This window comes from Triticum urartu, chromosome 6A (genome assembly GCF_056163025.1).
Source record: "Triticum urartu cultivar PI428250 chromosome 6A, HENAU_Tu73, whole genome shotgun sequence".
Taxonomy (NCBI): Eukaryota; Viridiplantae; Streptophyta; class Magnoliopsida; order Poales; family Poaceae; genus Triticum; species Triticum urartu.
Window position 1 is genome coordinate 178,525,261 of NC_141878.1, and position 15,553 is coordinate 178,540,813.

General features: G+C 42.8%; 1 protein-coding gene across 1 annotated transcript; it reads left to right on the plus strand.

Moving 5' to 3' along the window:
- The first annotated feature begins 11,476 nt into the window (after positions 1 to 11,476).
- Positions 11,477 to 13,609, plus strand: LOC147964648 (protein RGF1 INDUCIBLE TRANSCRIPTION FACTOR 1-like). The gene is made up of 3 exons (XM_087530084.1): positions 11,477 to 11,695; positions 11,803 to 12,033; positions 13,412 to 13,609. Exons 1-3 carry the CDS (start codon positions 11,477 to 11,479, stop codon positions 13,607 to 13,609), a joined length of 648 nt encoding a protein of 215 aa, XP_087386210.1.
- Positions 13,610 to 15,553: the final 1,944 nt, after the last annotated feature.

Below are 15,553 nucleotides of genomic sequence, written 5' to 3' on the forward strand. Positions count from 1 at the left end.
TATATCTTTCGGAGTAGATTGTCATTTGCTCTAGTGCTTCACTTATATCTTTTAGAGCACGGCGGTGGTTATATTTTATATAAATAATTTATTTCTCATGCTTCACTTATATTATTTTGAGAGTCTTTAGAACAGCATGGTAATTTGCTTTTGTTATAAAACTAGTCCTAATATGATGGGCATCCAAGGTGGGTATAATAAAAACTTCCATATAAAGTGCATTGAATACTATGAGAAGTTTGATACTTGATAATTGTTTTGAGATATGGATATGGTGATATTAGAGTCATGCTAGTTGAGTAGTTTTGAATTTGAGAGATACTTGTGTTAAAGTTTGTGATTCCCGTAGCATGCACGTATGGTGAACCGTTATGTGATGAAGTCGGAGCATGATTTATCCATTGATTGCCTTCCTTATGAGTGGTGGTCGGGGACGAGCGATGGTCTTTTCCTACCAATCTATCCCCCTAGGAGCATGCCCGTAATAATTTGTTTTGATAACTAATACTACCTCTGTTTCAGTTTACAAGTCCTAAGCGTATACCTAGGTTGCTAATTTTATCACCCTAATATAAACTATATAACACAAAAATTATACCTGTTGAAAGTAGAAACTCCGAAGTTTATGTTGGTATATTTTTTGTAATATATGACTTTTATTAGGTTGGTCAAATTGATGACCTAGGGGTACGCGCACGCCCTGTAAACTGAGAGAGAGGTAGTATATTTTTGCAATAAGTATGTGAGTTCTTTATGACTAATGTTTAGTCCATGGATTATATGCACTCTCACCCTTCCAACATTGCTACCCTCTTTAGTACCGCGCAACTTTCGCTGGTACCATAAATGCAGCATATACCTTCCTCAAAACAGCCACCATACCTACCTATCATGGCATTTCCATAGCTATTCTGAGATATATTGCCATGCAACTTTCCACCGTTCCGTTTATTATGACATGCTCCATCATTGTCATATTGCTTTGCATGATCATGTAGTTGACATCGTATTTGTGGAAAGCCACCGTTCATAATTCTTTCATACATATCACTCATGAGTCATTGCACATCCCGGTACACCACCGGAGGCATTCATATAGAGTCATATTTTGTTCTAATTCTTGAGTTGTAAGTAAATAAAAGTGTGATGATCATCATTATTAGAGCATTGTCCCAGTGAGGAAAGGATGATGGAGACTATGATTCCCCCACAAGTCGGGATGAGACTCCGGACGAAAAAAAGAGAAGGCCCAAAAAAACAAAAAAAACAAAAAAAGAGAGAAAAAGAGAGAAGGGGCAATGCTACAATCCTTTTACCACATTTGTGCTTCAAAATAGCACCATGATCTTCATGATAGAGAGTCTCCTATGTAGTCACTTTCGTATACTAGTGGGAAGTTTTCATTATAGAACTTGGCTTGTATATTCCAACGATGGGCTTCCTCAAATGCCCTAGGTCTTCATGAGCAAGCAAGTTGGATGCACACCCACTTAGTTTCTTTTTGAGCTTTCATAGAATTATATCTCTAGTGCATCCGTTGCATGGAAATCCCTACTCACTCACATTGATATCTATTGATGGGCATCTCCATAGACCGTTGATGTGCCTAGTTGATGTGAGACTATCTTCTCCCTTTTGTCTTCTCCACAACCACTATTCTATTCCACCTATAGTGCTATGTCCATGGATCACACTCATGTATGGCGTGAAGATTGAAAAAGTTTGAGAACATCAAAAGTATGAAACAATTGCTTGGCTTGTCATCGGGGTTGTGCATGATTTAAATATTTTGTGTGATGAAGATAGAGCATAGCCAGACTATATTATTTTGTAAGGATAGCTTTCTTTGGCCATGTTAATTTGAGAAAACATGATTACTTAGTTAGTATACTTGAAGTATTATTATTTTATGTCAATTTTAAAATTTTATCTTGAATCTTTCGGATCTCAACATTCATGCCACAATAAAGAAAAATTACAATGAGAAATAAGTTAGAAAGCATTCCACATCAAAAATTCTTTTTTATCATTTACCTACTCGAGGACGAGCAAGAATTAGGCATGGGGATGCTTGATACGTCTCCAATGTATCTATATTTTTTTATTGTTCCATGCTATTATATTATCTATTTTGGATGTTTATGGGCTTTATTATACACTTTTATATTATTTTTCGGACTAACCTACTAACCAGAGGCCCATCCAAAATTGATGTTTTCTTGCCTATTTTAGTGTTCCGAAGAAAAGGAATATCAAACGGAGTCCAAATGGAATGAAACCTTCGGGAGAGTTATTTTTGGAACGGAAGCAATCCAGGAGACTTGGAGTATACGTGAGGCAATCAACGAGGCAGCCACGAGGCAGGGGAGCGCGCCCACCCCCTAGGCGCGCCCTCCACCCTTGTGGGCCCCTCGTTGCTCCACCGACGTACTTCTTCCTAAAATATATATCCATATACCCCCCAAACATCGAGGAGCAGAATAGATTGGGAGTTCCGCCGCCGCAAGCCTCTGTAACCACCAAAAACCAATCTAGACCCGTTCGGGCACCCTGCCGAAGGGGGGAATCCCTCTCCGGTGGCCATCTTCATCATCCCGGCGCTCTCCGTTACGAGGAGGGAGTAGTTCACCCTCGGGCTGAGGGTATGTACCAGTAGCTATGTGTTTGATCTCTCTCTCTCTCTCGTGTTCTTGAGGTGGTACGATCTTGATGTATCGCGGTCTTTGCTATTATAGTTGGTTCTTATGATGTTTCTCCCCCTCTACTCTCTTGTGATGAATTGAGTTTTCCCTTTGAAGTTATCTTATCAGATTGAGTGTTTAAGGATTTGAGAACACTTGATGTATGTCTTGCATGTGCTTATCTGTGGTGACAATGGGATATCACGTGATCCACTTGATGTATGTTTTGGAGATCAACTTGCGAGTTCCGTGACCTCATGAACTTATGCATAGGGGTTGGCACATGTTTTCGTTTTGACTCTCCGGTAGAAAATTTGGGGCACTCTTTGAAGTTCTTTGTGTTGGTTGAATAGATGAATCTCAGATTGTGTGATGCATATCGTATAATCATACCGATGGATACTTGAGGTGATATTGGAGTATCTAGGTGACATTAGGGTTTTGGTTGATTTGTTTCTTAAGGTGTTATTCTAGTATGAAATCTAAGATAGATCGAACGGAAAGAATAGCTTCGTGTTATTTAACTATGGACTCTTGAATAGATCGATCAGAAAGGATAACTTTGAGGTGGTTTCGTACCCTACCATAATATCTTCGTTTGTTCTCCGCTATTAGTGACTTTGGAGTGACTCTTTTTTGCATGTTGAGGGATAGCTATATGATCCAATTATGTTCTTATTGTTGAGGGAACTTGCACTAGTGAAAGTATGAACCCTAGGCCTTGTTTCCTAGCATTGCAATACCGTTTATGCTCAATTTTACCACTTGTTACCTTGCTGTTTTTATATTTTCAGATTACAAAAACCATTATCTACTATCCATATTGCACTTGTATCACCATCTCTTCGCCGAACTAGTGCAACTATACAATTTACCGTTGTATTGCGTGTGTGGGGGACACAAGAGACTCTTTGTTATTTGGTTGCATGGTTGTTTGAGAGAGACCATCTTCATCCTATGCCTCCCACGGATTGATAAACCTTAGGTCATCCACTTGAGGGAAATTTGCTACTGTCCTACAAACCTCTGTACTTCGAGGCCCAACAACGTCTACAAGAAGAAGGTTGTGTAGTAGACATCAAACCCCTTGCCTCCGTGGCCTTTTGTCGGACCCCCCCCCCTCTCCGCACAGTTCTCAGACCCCTTCGCGCGTCCAAAAACTTCCCTGAAACCGACCGGGCACTCGTGACTGTTGAGTCCAGATCGTCACCCAAAATCTATAAAGCATCTCTATTTCTTTATTTGGACTCCCCAACCTATTTTTCTCCACTGTGCGATCTAAATCAGAGGGGCCAAATAGCCCATAATCTAATATCCCTATGATATATATATTGACCAACCCTAACTTCTAGGGAGTTTGTCCCATCCATCCCCTACCCGCCGCCACCTACCTACCTTATTCCTCGGGATATGTCCGATCCATCCACCAACCAACCCAAGCCTTCCCTCTATTCCTTCGCTCTGCCGAGTCAGAGCACTCTGCCTCGTGTACACGATCCAAGGAGAGAAGATCCTCCTCGTTGTCCCGCAGCCCAGACCACGTCCCCCGTTTTCAGCATCGAACCAACCTCATCCGGCCAAGCGCCTCCCGCTTGCTCCTCCCTCCATGGCGCCGTCACAGCCGGCGAACCCAGCCACCAGGACCGGCCACCTCCCTGTCCTTCCTCCTCCTTCCCGTGCTCCCCCTCCTCTCTCATTTTCCTCTCTCTCTCTGTCCAGGAACCCAGGCAGCAGCCATGGCGCCATCCAGAAGGAGCTCCGCCTCGCCCGCGACCTCTGCCTGCCCTCCAACTCGATCCAGTGGGTCTCGAGGACCTTGCTGCCCGGATCCGCTTCCTCCGGCCACTTCCAGCGCCGCCAGAGCCTCTGCAGCAGCCGTGCAGGACTGCATCGACCTCCCCTGCTCGCCCTCTGCTTCCTGCGTTGAGGAGTCGTCACGCCCAGTCCCTGTGCACGTGACCCCTGCCTCGTACGCTTCCTATTCGTCAAGGAGACGCCGAACGCAGTCCACGACTAGCGCACCACCAAGTCCCTGCCACGCCCCGCCTCCCTCCTTCCTCCAGATTCTCCTTTTATCTCTGCTTCCTCACCCATCACCTAATCAGCCGCGTCGCCACCGTTTTGCAGGAGCTCCAAGCTGCTTCCTCGCCACGTCTCCTGCTGGACCTCCTCGTCGCCCCTGCGACTGCCGGACCCTGCCTGCTCTGCATTCAGCCACCGACGTCAAGGGGACGCCCCTGCATCGAACGCCTTCGCAGCCTTGCTTCTCAAGTGCATGCAAGCGCACGCACAATAGCAACGTTGACCGCTTCTCTGCTTCCGCTCGTCCAACGCGCCTGCGTTGACTCGAGCAAGTCCAGCATTTCGGCCCAGTTGCGCCGCTACACCTAGCCCAACCGCAAGGCCCAGACGCTCCCCCTAGTGGCCTTGCTCTTCTCTACTGCATGGGCAGAGCCCTCTGGTGAGAAACCAAGCCTGCTCGAGATGCATCTCGTAGTATTTTTTTACTGTGCTGCGAATTTGGCTAATATCCCAGGTTTTATAGTTTTACAGAAAAACCCTCCATGTTCATGCATATAATAACTCCATAACGGTGCATCGAATTAAAATACTTCATATATGTAAAATGCTTAGATTTTCGTCTAGTTTCGTAATATCCAACTTTCATGCATGTTTGAAATGTTTAAAATTGATGTTTGTTTAAATTTGCTCAAATGCCATGTTAAAATGCTTTGTTTCATAACTAATTAACCGTAGCTCCGAATTTAATAAACTTTATATGTAAATGGGGTAGAAAAATGCCTATTTTAACATGGTGGCATTACTTTGGATGTCTAACAACTACAAAATATACTTTAGGACATAACAGTACCAAATCTAAAATATGCACATGAGGATTTTCCAGACTTGTTGCTTGTTGTTCCGGCCTCATTTAAACTTGCCTAGATAGGTAGTTTTATTATGCTTCACCTCTTGCCATGTTTAACAACATTTAATATTGTTGGGTACATAAACGAGAGAGAACTAAATAAGTCTGTGGTGTTTCGTCAATATGCAACTCGTTGCATACTGAGCTCCACTTAACTTCTATAGTTGTTTGTGCAGTTTGCCATGGCATGCCTCATTAAACCGGACATGCATCATACTTGGTTGTGCAACATGCCATGTTCATGTGATGGTTGTTTACTATGTTGCTTGCTTCTTTCCGGGTTGCTTCTCTCATTAGCTTCTGTTCCGTTCCGGAGTTGTGAGGATTCGTTCGACTTCGTCCGTTTGTCTTCTTCATGGACTCGTTCTTCTTCTTTGCGGGATTTCAGGCAAGATGACCATACCCTCGAAATCAATTCTATCTTTGGTTGCTAGTTGTTCGCTCTATCGCTATGTCACGCTACCTACCACTTGTTTATCATGCCTCCCATATTGCCATGTCAAGACTCTAACCCACCATCCTAGCAAACCGTTGTTTGGCTATGTTACCGCTTTTGCTCAGCCCCTCTTATAGCGTTGCTCGTTGCAGGTGAAGTTGAAATTTGTTCCATGTTGGAACATGGATATGTTGGGATATCACAATATCTCTTATTTAATTAATGCATCTATATACTTGGTAAAGGGTGGAAGGCTCAGCCTTATGCCTGGTGTTTTGTTCCACTCTTGCCGCCCTAGTTTCCGTCATACTAGTGTTATGTTCCTTGATTTTGCGTTCCTTACGCAGTTGGGTGTTATGGGAACCCCTTCACAGTTTGCTTTGAATAAAACTCCTCCAGCAAGGTCCAACATTGGTTTTACATTTTCCTAACAACCTATTACCCTTCCCTTGGGTCGGCCAACCCGAGGGTCAACTTTATTGTAACCCCCCCCCCTAGGGCCAGTGCTTCTCTTAGTGTTGGTCCGAACCGGGCAACCTGCGGGGCCAACTCGGGGCAACTTCAGGGCTGGTTTTACTCGTAGCTTGACCTATCCGGTGTGTCCTGAGAACGAGATACGTGCGACTCCTATCGGGATTGTCGACACATCGGGTGGCTTTGCTGGTCTTGTTTTATTATTGTCGAAATGTCTTGTAACCACGATTCTGAGACTGATCGGGTCTTTCCGGGAGAAGGAATATCCTTCGTTGACCGTGAGAGCTTGTGATGGGCTAAGTTGGGACACCCCTGCAGGGTATAAATTTTCGAAAGCTGTGCCCATGGTTATGTGGCAGATGGGAAGTTGTTAATGTCCGATTGTAGAGAACTTGACACTTGACTTAATTAAAATGCATCAACCGCGTGTGTAACCGTGATGGTCTCTTCTCGGGGGAGCCTGGGAAGTGGACACGGTTTTGATGTTATGCTTGAACGTAAGTAGTTTCAGGATCACTTCTTGATCACATATAGTTTCTCGACCGTTGTGTTGCTTCTCTTCTCGCTCTTATTTGCGTATGTTAGCCACCATATATTCTTAGTGCTTGCTGCAGCTCCACCTCACTAACTTATCCTACCCATAAGCTTAAATAGTCTTGATCTCGCGGGTGTGAGATTGCTGAGTCCTCGTGACTCACAGATACTTCCAAATAGTTGCAGGTGCCGATGATTCCAGTGCAGGTGATGCTACCCAGCTCAAGTGGGAGCTCGATGAAGATCTGGGTCATTGTTTTTGTATCTTTTCCAGATGATCAGTAGTGGAGCCTAGTTGGGACGATCGGGGATCTAGCATTTGGGGTTGTCTTCTTTTATTTTGGTTCCGTAGTCGGACCTTGATTGTATTCTGGATGATGTATGTTTAACTTGTTATTCGTATGAAGTGGCGATTGTAAGCCCACTCTTTATCCCTTTCTTATTGAGTACATGGGATTGTATGAAGATTACCCCACTTGTGACTAAACTACCATGCGGCTATGCCTCAAAGTTGTGCCTCGACACGTGGGAGATATAGCCGCATTGTGGGTGTTACAAGTTGGTAATCATAGCCATCCCCGACTTAGGAGCCCCCTGCTCTATCAAATCGCTGGCGTTGTTGAGTCTAGAACAAAATGTTTTGAGTCTTAGGATTATATATATCGGAGAGTAGGATTATTTTTACTCCTCAGTCCCTTTGTCGCTCTAGTGAGGCCTCCTGACGTAGAAGTTTTGACTCTCCTCTTCTCAAACTTCACTAAAAATTTTTTAGGATCACGCAGGTATCTTGGAATCGTTCTGATAGTCTTGTGACTAGAACATTGTTCTCGGTGCCTCTTGACATTTAGGGGATGTGGCACTCTCCCGGGGAGTTGAGCTCCGAGGTGTTGTCGTCACAATTTTATCGTTGCAGTTCTGGAATACCTGAGTTCACCAACATCGAAAATCTCTTTTATGTAGTTGTTGGTGAGATAACCTCGACGCCACCCAGTACTGGGGCGGGAGTTCGGGAGTATTGCCATAACTCATATAATGGATGTTTTTCGAAGGTTGAGGTACATGATTTCCAAAGGTTTCTTGGTTATGTTTTGAAGGATGGATACAGCTAGATGTAGGGATTGTTAGTTTGGGTGAGATATATTGCTTCCCTTGTATCCCCAACACCTGATTGCATAACCAGAAAGTTTCGGTAGTTTATAAGTGGGAATTCAAGTATCACGTAGGATATCCTTCCAATAGACACATGATACGATATGGGGTCTATCATATGTTTGTTCCGGCTTATTCTCCGAGCCAAATCCTTTGATTTGTTTTGGTTTGTGGTATTCGAGTTGCTTCAATGTCAAATGTGGATTCCATACCTTTTCGAAATGGTGTTTTCATATTCCTATGTGATACCAATCCTTCTTGATAATCGAGATTGTCATGTCAATCCTTTTTCAACCGGCGTGTTTCTCTTCAAGTGGATCTGGTCATTTTTTCCCATTTGCAAGATCCAATCTCAGTTTTCTCATCGGTGTTTTTTCATCCGTCCAAAGTTGCCTTTGTTTTTACCACCCTCCCACCCTTTTCTTTTTCTTCAAGGTCTCAGATTCTTAATCAAGTATCATTTTATTGATGGGAAGTATCTCCATTCTTTTCCATCAATGTTCTTACCCGGTGGTTCTCATGAAGATGCTCTACAAGTTAATTATTCTTCATTCTTTTATTCTCCATCGGATTCAATGCAAGCTTTTGGTGTTGCTCATATCTTCGCTACAATGCATTTCCCTTTCTCACCTTGAGAGTTGGTGCAAGCTTCGCCAGTGCATCCAAACCACATGATACGATACGCTCTATCACACATAAACCTCCTTATATCTTCCTCAAAACAGCGACCATACCTACCTATTATGGAATTTACGTAGCCATTCCGAGATATATTGCCATGCAACTTTCCACCGTTCCATTTATTATGACACACATTATCATTGTCATATTGCTTTGCATGATCATGTAGTTGACATCGTATTTGTGGCAAAGCCACCATTCATAATTCTTTCATACATGTCACTCATGAGTCATTGCACATCCCGGTACACCACCGGAGGCATTCATATAGAGTCATATCTTGTTCTAGTATCGAGTTGTAATCATTGAGTTGTATAAATAGAAGTGTGATGATCATCAGTAATAGATCAGTGTCCCATAAAAAATAAAAAAAATAAAGGCCAAATAATAAAAAAAGAAGGCCCAAAAAAGGGGGCAATGCTACTATCGTTTTTTCCACACTTGTGCTTCAAAGTAGCACCATGATCCTTATGATAAAGAGTCTCTTGGTTTGTCATTTTCATATACTAGTGGGAATTTTTCATTATAGAACTTGGCTTGTATATTCCAATAATGGGCCTCCTCAAGTGCCCTAGGTCTTTGTGAGCAACCAAGTTGGATGCACACCCACTTAGTTTCTTTTGTTGAGCTTTCATACATTTATAGCTCTAGTGCATTCGTTGCATGGCAATCCCTACTCCTTGCATTGACATCAATTGATGGGAATCTCCCTAGCCCATTGATTAGCCGCGTCGATGTGAGACTTTCTCCTTTTTTGTCTTCTCCACATAACCCCCTTCATTATATTCTATTCCACCCATAGTGCTATATCCATGGGTCACGCTCATGTATTGCGTGGAAGTTAAAAAAGTTTGAGATTACTAAAGTATGAAACAATTGCTTGGCTTGTCATAGGGGTTGTGCATGATGAGAGCATTCTTGTGTGATGAAAATGGAGCATGACCAAACTATATGATTTTGTAGGGATGAACCTTCTTTGGCCATGTTATTTGGAGAAGACATGATTTCTTAGTTAGTATGCTTGAAGTATTATTATTTTTATGTCAATATTAAACTTTTATCTTGAATCTTTCGGATCTGAACATTCATGCCACAATAAAGAAAATTACATTGAGAAATAAGTTAGGAAGCATTCCACACCAAAATTCTTTTTTTATCATTTACCTACTCGAGGACGAGCAGGAATTAAGTTGGGGATGCTTGATACATCTCCAACATATCTCGTTGCCGCTCTAAGCAAATTAATTTCGAAGTCTGCCGAGTGTGCCCTGCCATACTTCAAAATTTTGAAGAAGGCGGGGTCAATGAAGTGGACCCCGGGAGCAGATAAAACCTTGCAAGAGTTGAAGGCTTACCTGTCATCTGTGCCTACCTTGGTTGCACCTAAACCTCAAGAGCCGTTACTGCTTTACTTGGCAGAAAGCAACCAAGTGGTCAGTACAGCCTTGGTAGTAATCAACTACAAGATGTAATCAACACTACTAGTCACCCGCAAGCACCAATTTAATGAACTAGTCACCCGCAAACACTACTAGTTCCGGTAACAAGATTGAACACAAGAGATGAACTAGGGTTTGAGATGAAATGGTGCTGTTGAAGATGTTGATGGACATTGCCCTCCCCAAGATGGGAGAGTTGTTGGTGATGATGATGACGGTAATTTCCCCTTCCGGGAGGGAAGTTCCCCCGGCGGAATCGCTCCGCCGGAGAGCAAAAGTGCTGCTGCCCAAGTTCCGCCATGAGGCGGCGACGCTCCATCCCGAAAGTCCTCTCCTTATTTTTTCTAGGTCAAAATGGCTTATATACCAGAAGATGGGCACCGAAGGTGGGCCTAGGTGAGCACAACCCACCAGGGCGTGCCTGGGCTCCCTGGCGCGCCTAGGTGGGTTGTGCCCACCTGGTGGGCCCCCTCTGGTAGTTATTTGCTCCAATAATTCTTAAATATTCCATAAAAATTCTCCGTGAAGGTTCAGCTCATTTGGAGTTCTGTAGAATAGGTATCCCGACATAGCTTTTTCAGGTCCAGATTTCCAGCTGCCGGAATTGTCCCTCTTTGTGTGTACCTTGCATATTATGAGAGAAAAGGCATTAGAATTACTCCCAAAAGCATTATTATGGACAACAACATTATAAATAACAGTAAGAAAACATGATGCAAAATGGACGTATCACCAAGCCGATATAATTTCCATTCATTTCTTAGTACACATGGCCAAATAGTCAGGCACACACGGAACCTACACTTGTGAAGACGTACTCCACCTGGATATGTAGCCATCCATGGAAAGAAACGCTTGAAACTTTTCCTCCATTCTTTCCTTTCCTTTTGAACCTCTCTGCTTCCCTCCCAACTACTATATATGTAGCAAATACCGTCGCGTTCCATTTCACAAATCTATAGAATTGAAGTCGCGCCACCGCCACCTCTAGCGGAACAACGTCGGTTCAGGTACAACAACACAGATGTCAATCACTTGTATTACATGCCAATGATCCTTGCTAGCACTTATATATGTTCTCCTTGGAATTCTTGACAATGATCCATTTTTCTTGTGTTTGCTAGCATACAAACAGGAGGCAACGTCATCAAAGATGAACATCAGATTAGGCCATGAGGCAGTGGCGGCGGAGGGGCGCACCCCTGCCTGGCTAGGGCCGCTGCTAGGTGCAGAGTTCTTCAAGCCGTGCGCCACTCACCCCTACCTTGTGAAGAACGAGTGCAGCCATTACTGCCTCGACTGCGCGGGAGAGGACGACGCCATCTGCTGCACCCAGTGCATCTCCGCCCATCGCAACCACCACATCGTCCAGGTATGTAATGCATATAGGCTAGATTATTGATGTGTGTAGCGCAATATATTCACATCTCCGGCGCACACTAACGACGGCGGCGATGTTTTGGATGGACGCAATTTCAGATTCGAAAGTCGTCATACCGCGAAGTGATCCAAGTTGCAGAGTTGAAGGAAGTGGCGGACGTCTCGCAGGTGCAGACGTACGTCATCAACTACAACCGGGTGGTGTTCCTGAACCGGCGGCCACAGGCGCCGCAACACGGCGTCAAGTGCGTCGGCCCCGCCGGCGTGTGCCTGGAATGCGGTCGGGGACTCGTGGACGCCAACTTCCTCTTTTGCTCGCTGAGCTGTAAGGTACATGCACATATCTTACTGTTGCCTCTCTGGAGCACTTATTACCTTCCATATTTGTGCGTTTGCTATGAGGGCACCATGTGGCTCGATAAGATCAATTAACTGAAATCGGTCTTTGAATTGGATGGACAAGATCTAACATTAGAAGGTAGTATAACTTTTGTGAAATGTAGGACCACATAGATGAATAGGGTAGTAAATGACATGGACGAAAGGTGCCTATTTTTTTGGAAAATAATACTACTCCCTCTATCCAGGTGTGTCTGGCACCTAAGAAAATGTGCATTGATAGGCTATCTCTTGGGCCCAAAATTATTGTTGTAGCCAATTAAGACGCACCTAAATCGAAAAGTGCCTTTCTTAGGAGCCCAACACACCTGGATGGAGGGAGTAGTGGATATGACTGGGATGCAAACCTAACTAATGGCCTTGATGCCACCTAGTTCAAGATGGGCTCACGATCTAGCCTGTGATTCCATTGCGAGCACTATTTTTTTCCTCCGGTCGCCCACCCCACAAGTGTCGGCCGCCCACCGCCCTCACCACCCATGGCTGGTAGCGCTACCCCGAGCGCCTGGCCGCTCATCCTGCTTGGGCGCCCTGGCCATCCCTCTATCTATTATTCCCTCCTAAGGTGTCGGGAGTACCCCTGACAATGCTAAGTTTCACAAACATCCATGCTGATTTCATCAACATGGAAAACGTAGGTTGTCTTTATGTGGATGTGTGATGAGGTGCCTTGGTGTAGGTGTTTGTTTGTTTCACTGGATAATTTTTGTAAATTAAAACTTAAAATGTGAACAAAATCTAATAGCACGACCAATACCCAGTAAAGTAGTCATATTTGTAAAGCCAAGACCCTCTACTTAGCTCACTCATTATTTCCCAGTTTAGGGATATTCGAGAGAACTTCACAACACCGACATTCTATGCAAAAATATGATTGTATGCATTATGTGCAAAATACATCCTATGGACACGTGGACCATCAATGCTTGAAGTCCTATATGTTCCTAAGTGGCGCATAAACTTTTGACACAGAATCGCCTCTTAATTGGTCACATCACATTCCCTGCGAGCAGAGCATATTTTGATCCGAGAACTATGAATATAACCTTTGGACTTTGGATGTTCTTTTGACAACTCTATTACTAATATGAGCTCAAAGATCTACTACCGTAGAATACATATGCAATCTTACGCATTTGCTTGTATGGACATAAAATTTTCCAAAACAATTTCTTCTTCTTTCAGTAACTTAGACTTATCGGAGTACATATGAGCATCATGATCAATTATGTTTGCCACATTTTGTATGCACTAGCAAGCTAGTTTATAGACTTTAGTAATGGAAAATTTTGTTTCTTGTTGATGTCAGCTTGATGGAATGGTGTCTGATCCCAATCTAACTTTCATTGTTGATCCAAGACGTAACCGGGAAGACCCGGGCCTACAAATAGAAGAAGAAGATGAAGGCGGCGATGGACTACCGGGGTCTAGCAATCGTCCGCCGGGATGGATTAGCTACCGCCGCCGACCCCGGAAGGGCATCCCTGAACGGGCACCCTTCTACTGATCTTGGTTGTTTTTCGTTGATTGTCACCAATCTAGACATGGTTTTGCTTCTGCATAATGAAAATTTTCATTAGAGAGTTATTTATCTTTTACCTCTCATGGAGACCGGTGAAGACTGATAATCCAAATTGTTCAATATAATGGTGAGGTAGCTGCCTCAAAGATACATTATGCATGTTGTAATGCAATTGTTTGGTGCTTATTTAAAGTGTTATGTGTGCTCTATTTTCAATGCCTTGGTACACTTATTTTATTGTGGATGCTATAATATTGTGTTTGACATGTTTTTAGGTAACAAAATTCACATAAATATTTTTTCTTGTCTTTCTTCAAAGAAAATTTGAGCTCCCTTTACCCTTCAAATCAGAATAGTCCCGTGGCATTGCTCCCTTCCCCTTCGCCCGCCATCCAATTTGTATGAATAAATGCTTTATATATGCAAAAAACTTAAACTAACTATGTAGGTTGTGGTGTAATTTGACATGGGTTTTCTGTTCAAAAATGTGGTCATTTACAATGGTTCAAAAAAGTAACATATTTGATTTTGCATAGATTCTAAATAGTTACATTTTTCTACCAAAATCTAAATTGAAATACTTTTGGCTGTAACTTACATGTAGGATTTAGTTTTGGAAATATGTAGAATATTTTGCAAATTCGGGCTTTCCAGAAACCACCAGTGGTATTGAATTGTCCCAAGATGTGATAGTTGATATGACAAAGTGAACTAAAAAAGTTGCAGAGAAAATTAATGAAAATCATGAGGGGAATTCCGAAGGAGGTCTCTTCTTCTAGCACATATAGCTTTTGGTTGGTTACGAGTGATGTCAAGATGGTGTGTATGATAAGTTGCATGAATAAAGGTTCATTGTCTAGACATGGTTTTACTTTTTGTGGTTTATATGGCATAGGTGGTACCTCGGTCTATTGGATGCAGAAAAAAAATTATTCTACAACATGCTCAGATGCCACTCTTATAATAATCAATGGAAAATAAGCATGCAAAGAAGATATTTGTAATTGTGGAGCACGAGCATCTTGGAGGACATTCCCACCAAATATTCATTAAGAGAGGAAACGTGAAACGGCTTGCAAGCTATAATCCTGGAATGCTAAGGGTGGCAGTTGTGACGGTAATCATGGAGTGTGCAACGGAATTGATGGTGGTCGAGATGACTAAGCTGCCAATGAGGCTCGGGAAGGGTGCGGCAAAATTCACGTCGATACCCGATGAGAATGACACAACAGTCACACTGCAAAACTAGGTTGTGTTGCCGGAGAGGATGGTTGTGGAGTCCATGGCCCTAGTCACATCCTTCCATACTTTACGCTTGACTCTCCCACTCCCGCCCCAACCCAATTCACTTTAGACCTTAGAGATAGGAAAACTAAATAACTGTTAATCCTCCAAACCCATCTGAGGAATAGTTCATCAATGAAGGATCCAACTATACCTGGATCCAAAAATGTTTAACTAGTATGTAATAATTAATTGATGTCTACATATATCCCAGACAGAATAGTGTTGGATCAAAAAAATCCTTATGGTGTTTTTGTCATAAACACTTATATGAAAAAGGCAGAGCAGGACTTCTGTAACATCCCAAATTTTCAATTTGGAATGTTATACATTAGATCATCATTGCATATCATATTTTATTTGCTTTTGGTTTGATCCTAGAAATTCTACGCAACTCAAGGACCCTCGGAGAGAGTTGGGGATTTCGTTATTTTCATATTTGAGTTTTCTCAAATATTGAAAATAGGATCATTTGATTTTATTTATTTTATCTTCAATTATTTCTATTATAAAAATATGAGAAAGGGAATAAAATGACTTTCCCAAAATAAAGAAATATTGAGGATTTAACAATAAAATCAAATAAGATTTTATTTCGGAGTTTTCTCGCTATTTTATTTGAATTTAGGAAAAATGCGCGTTTTT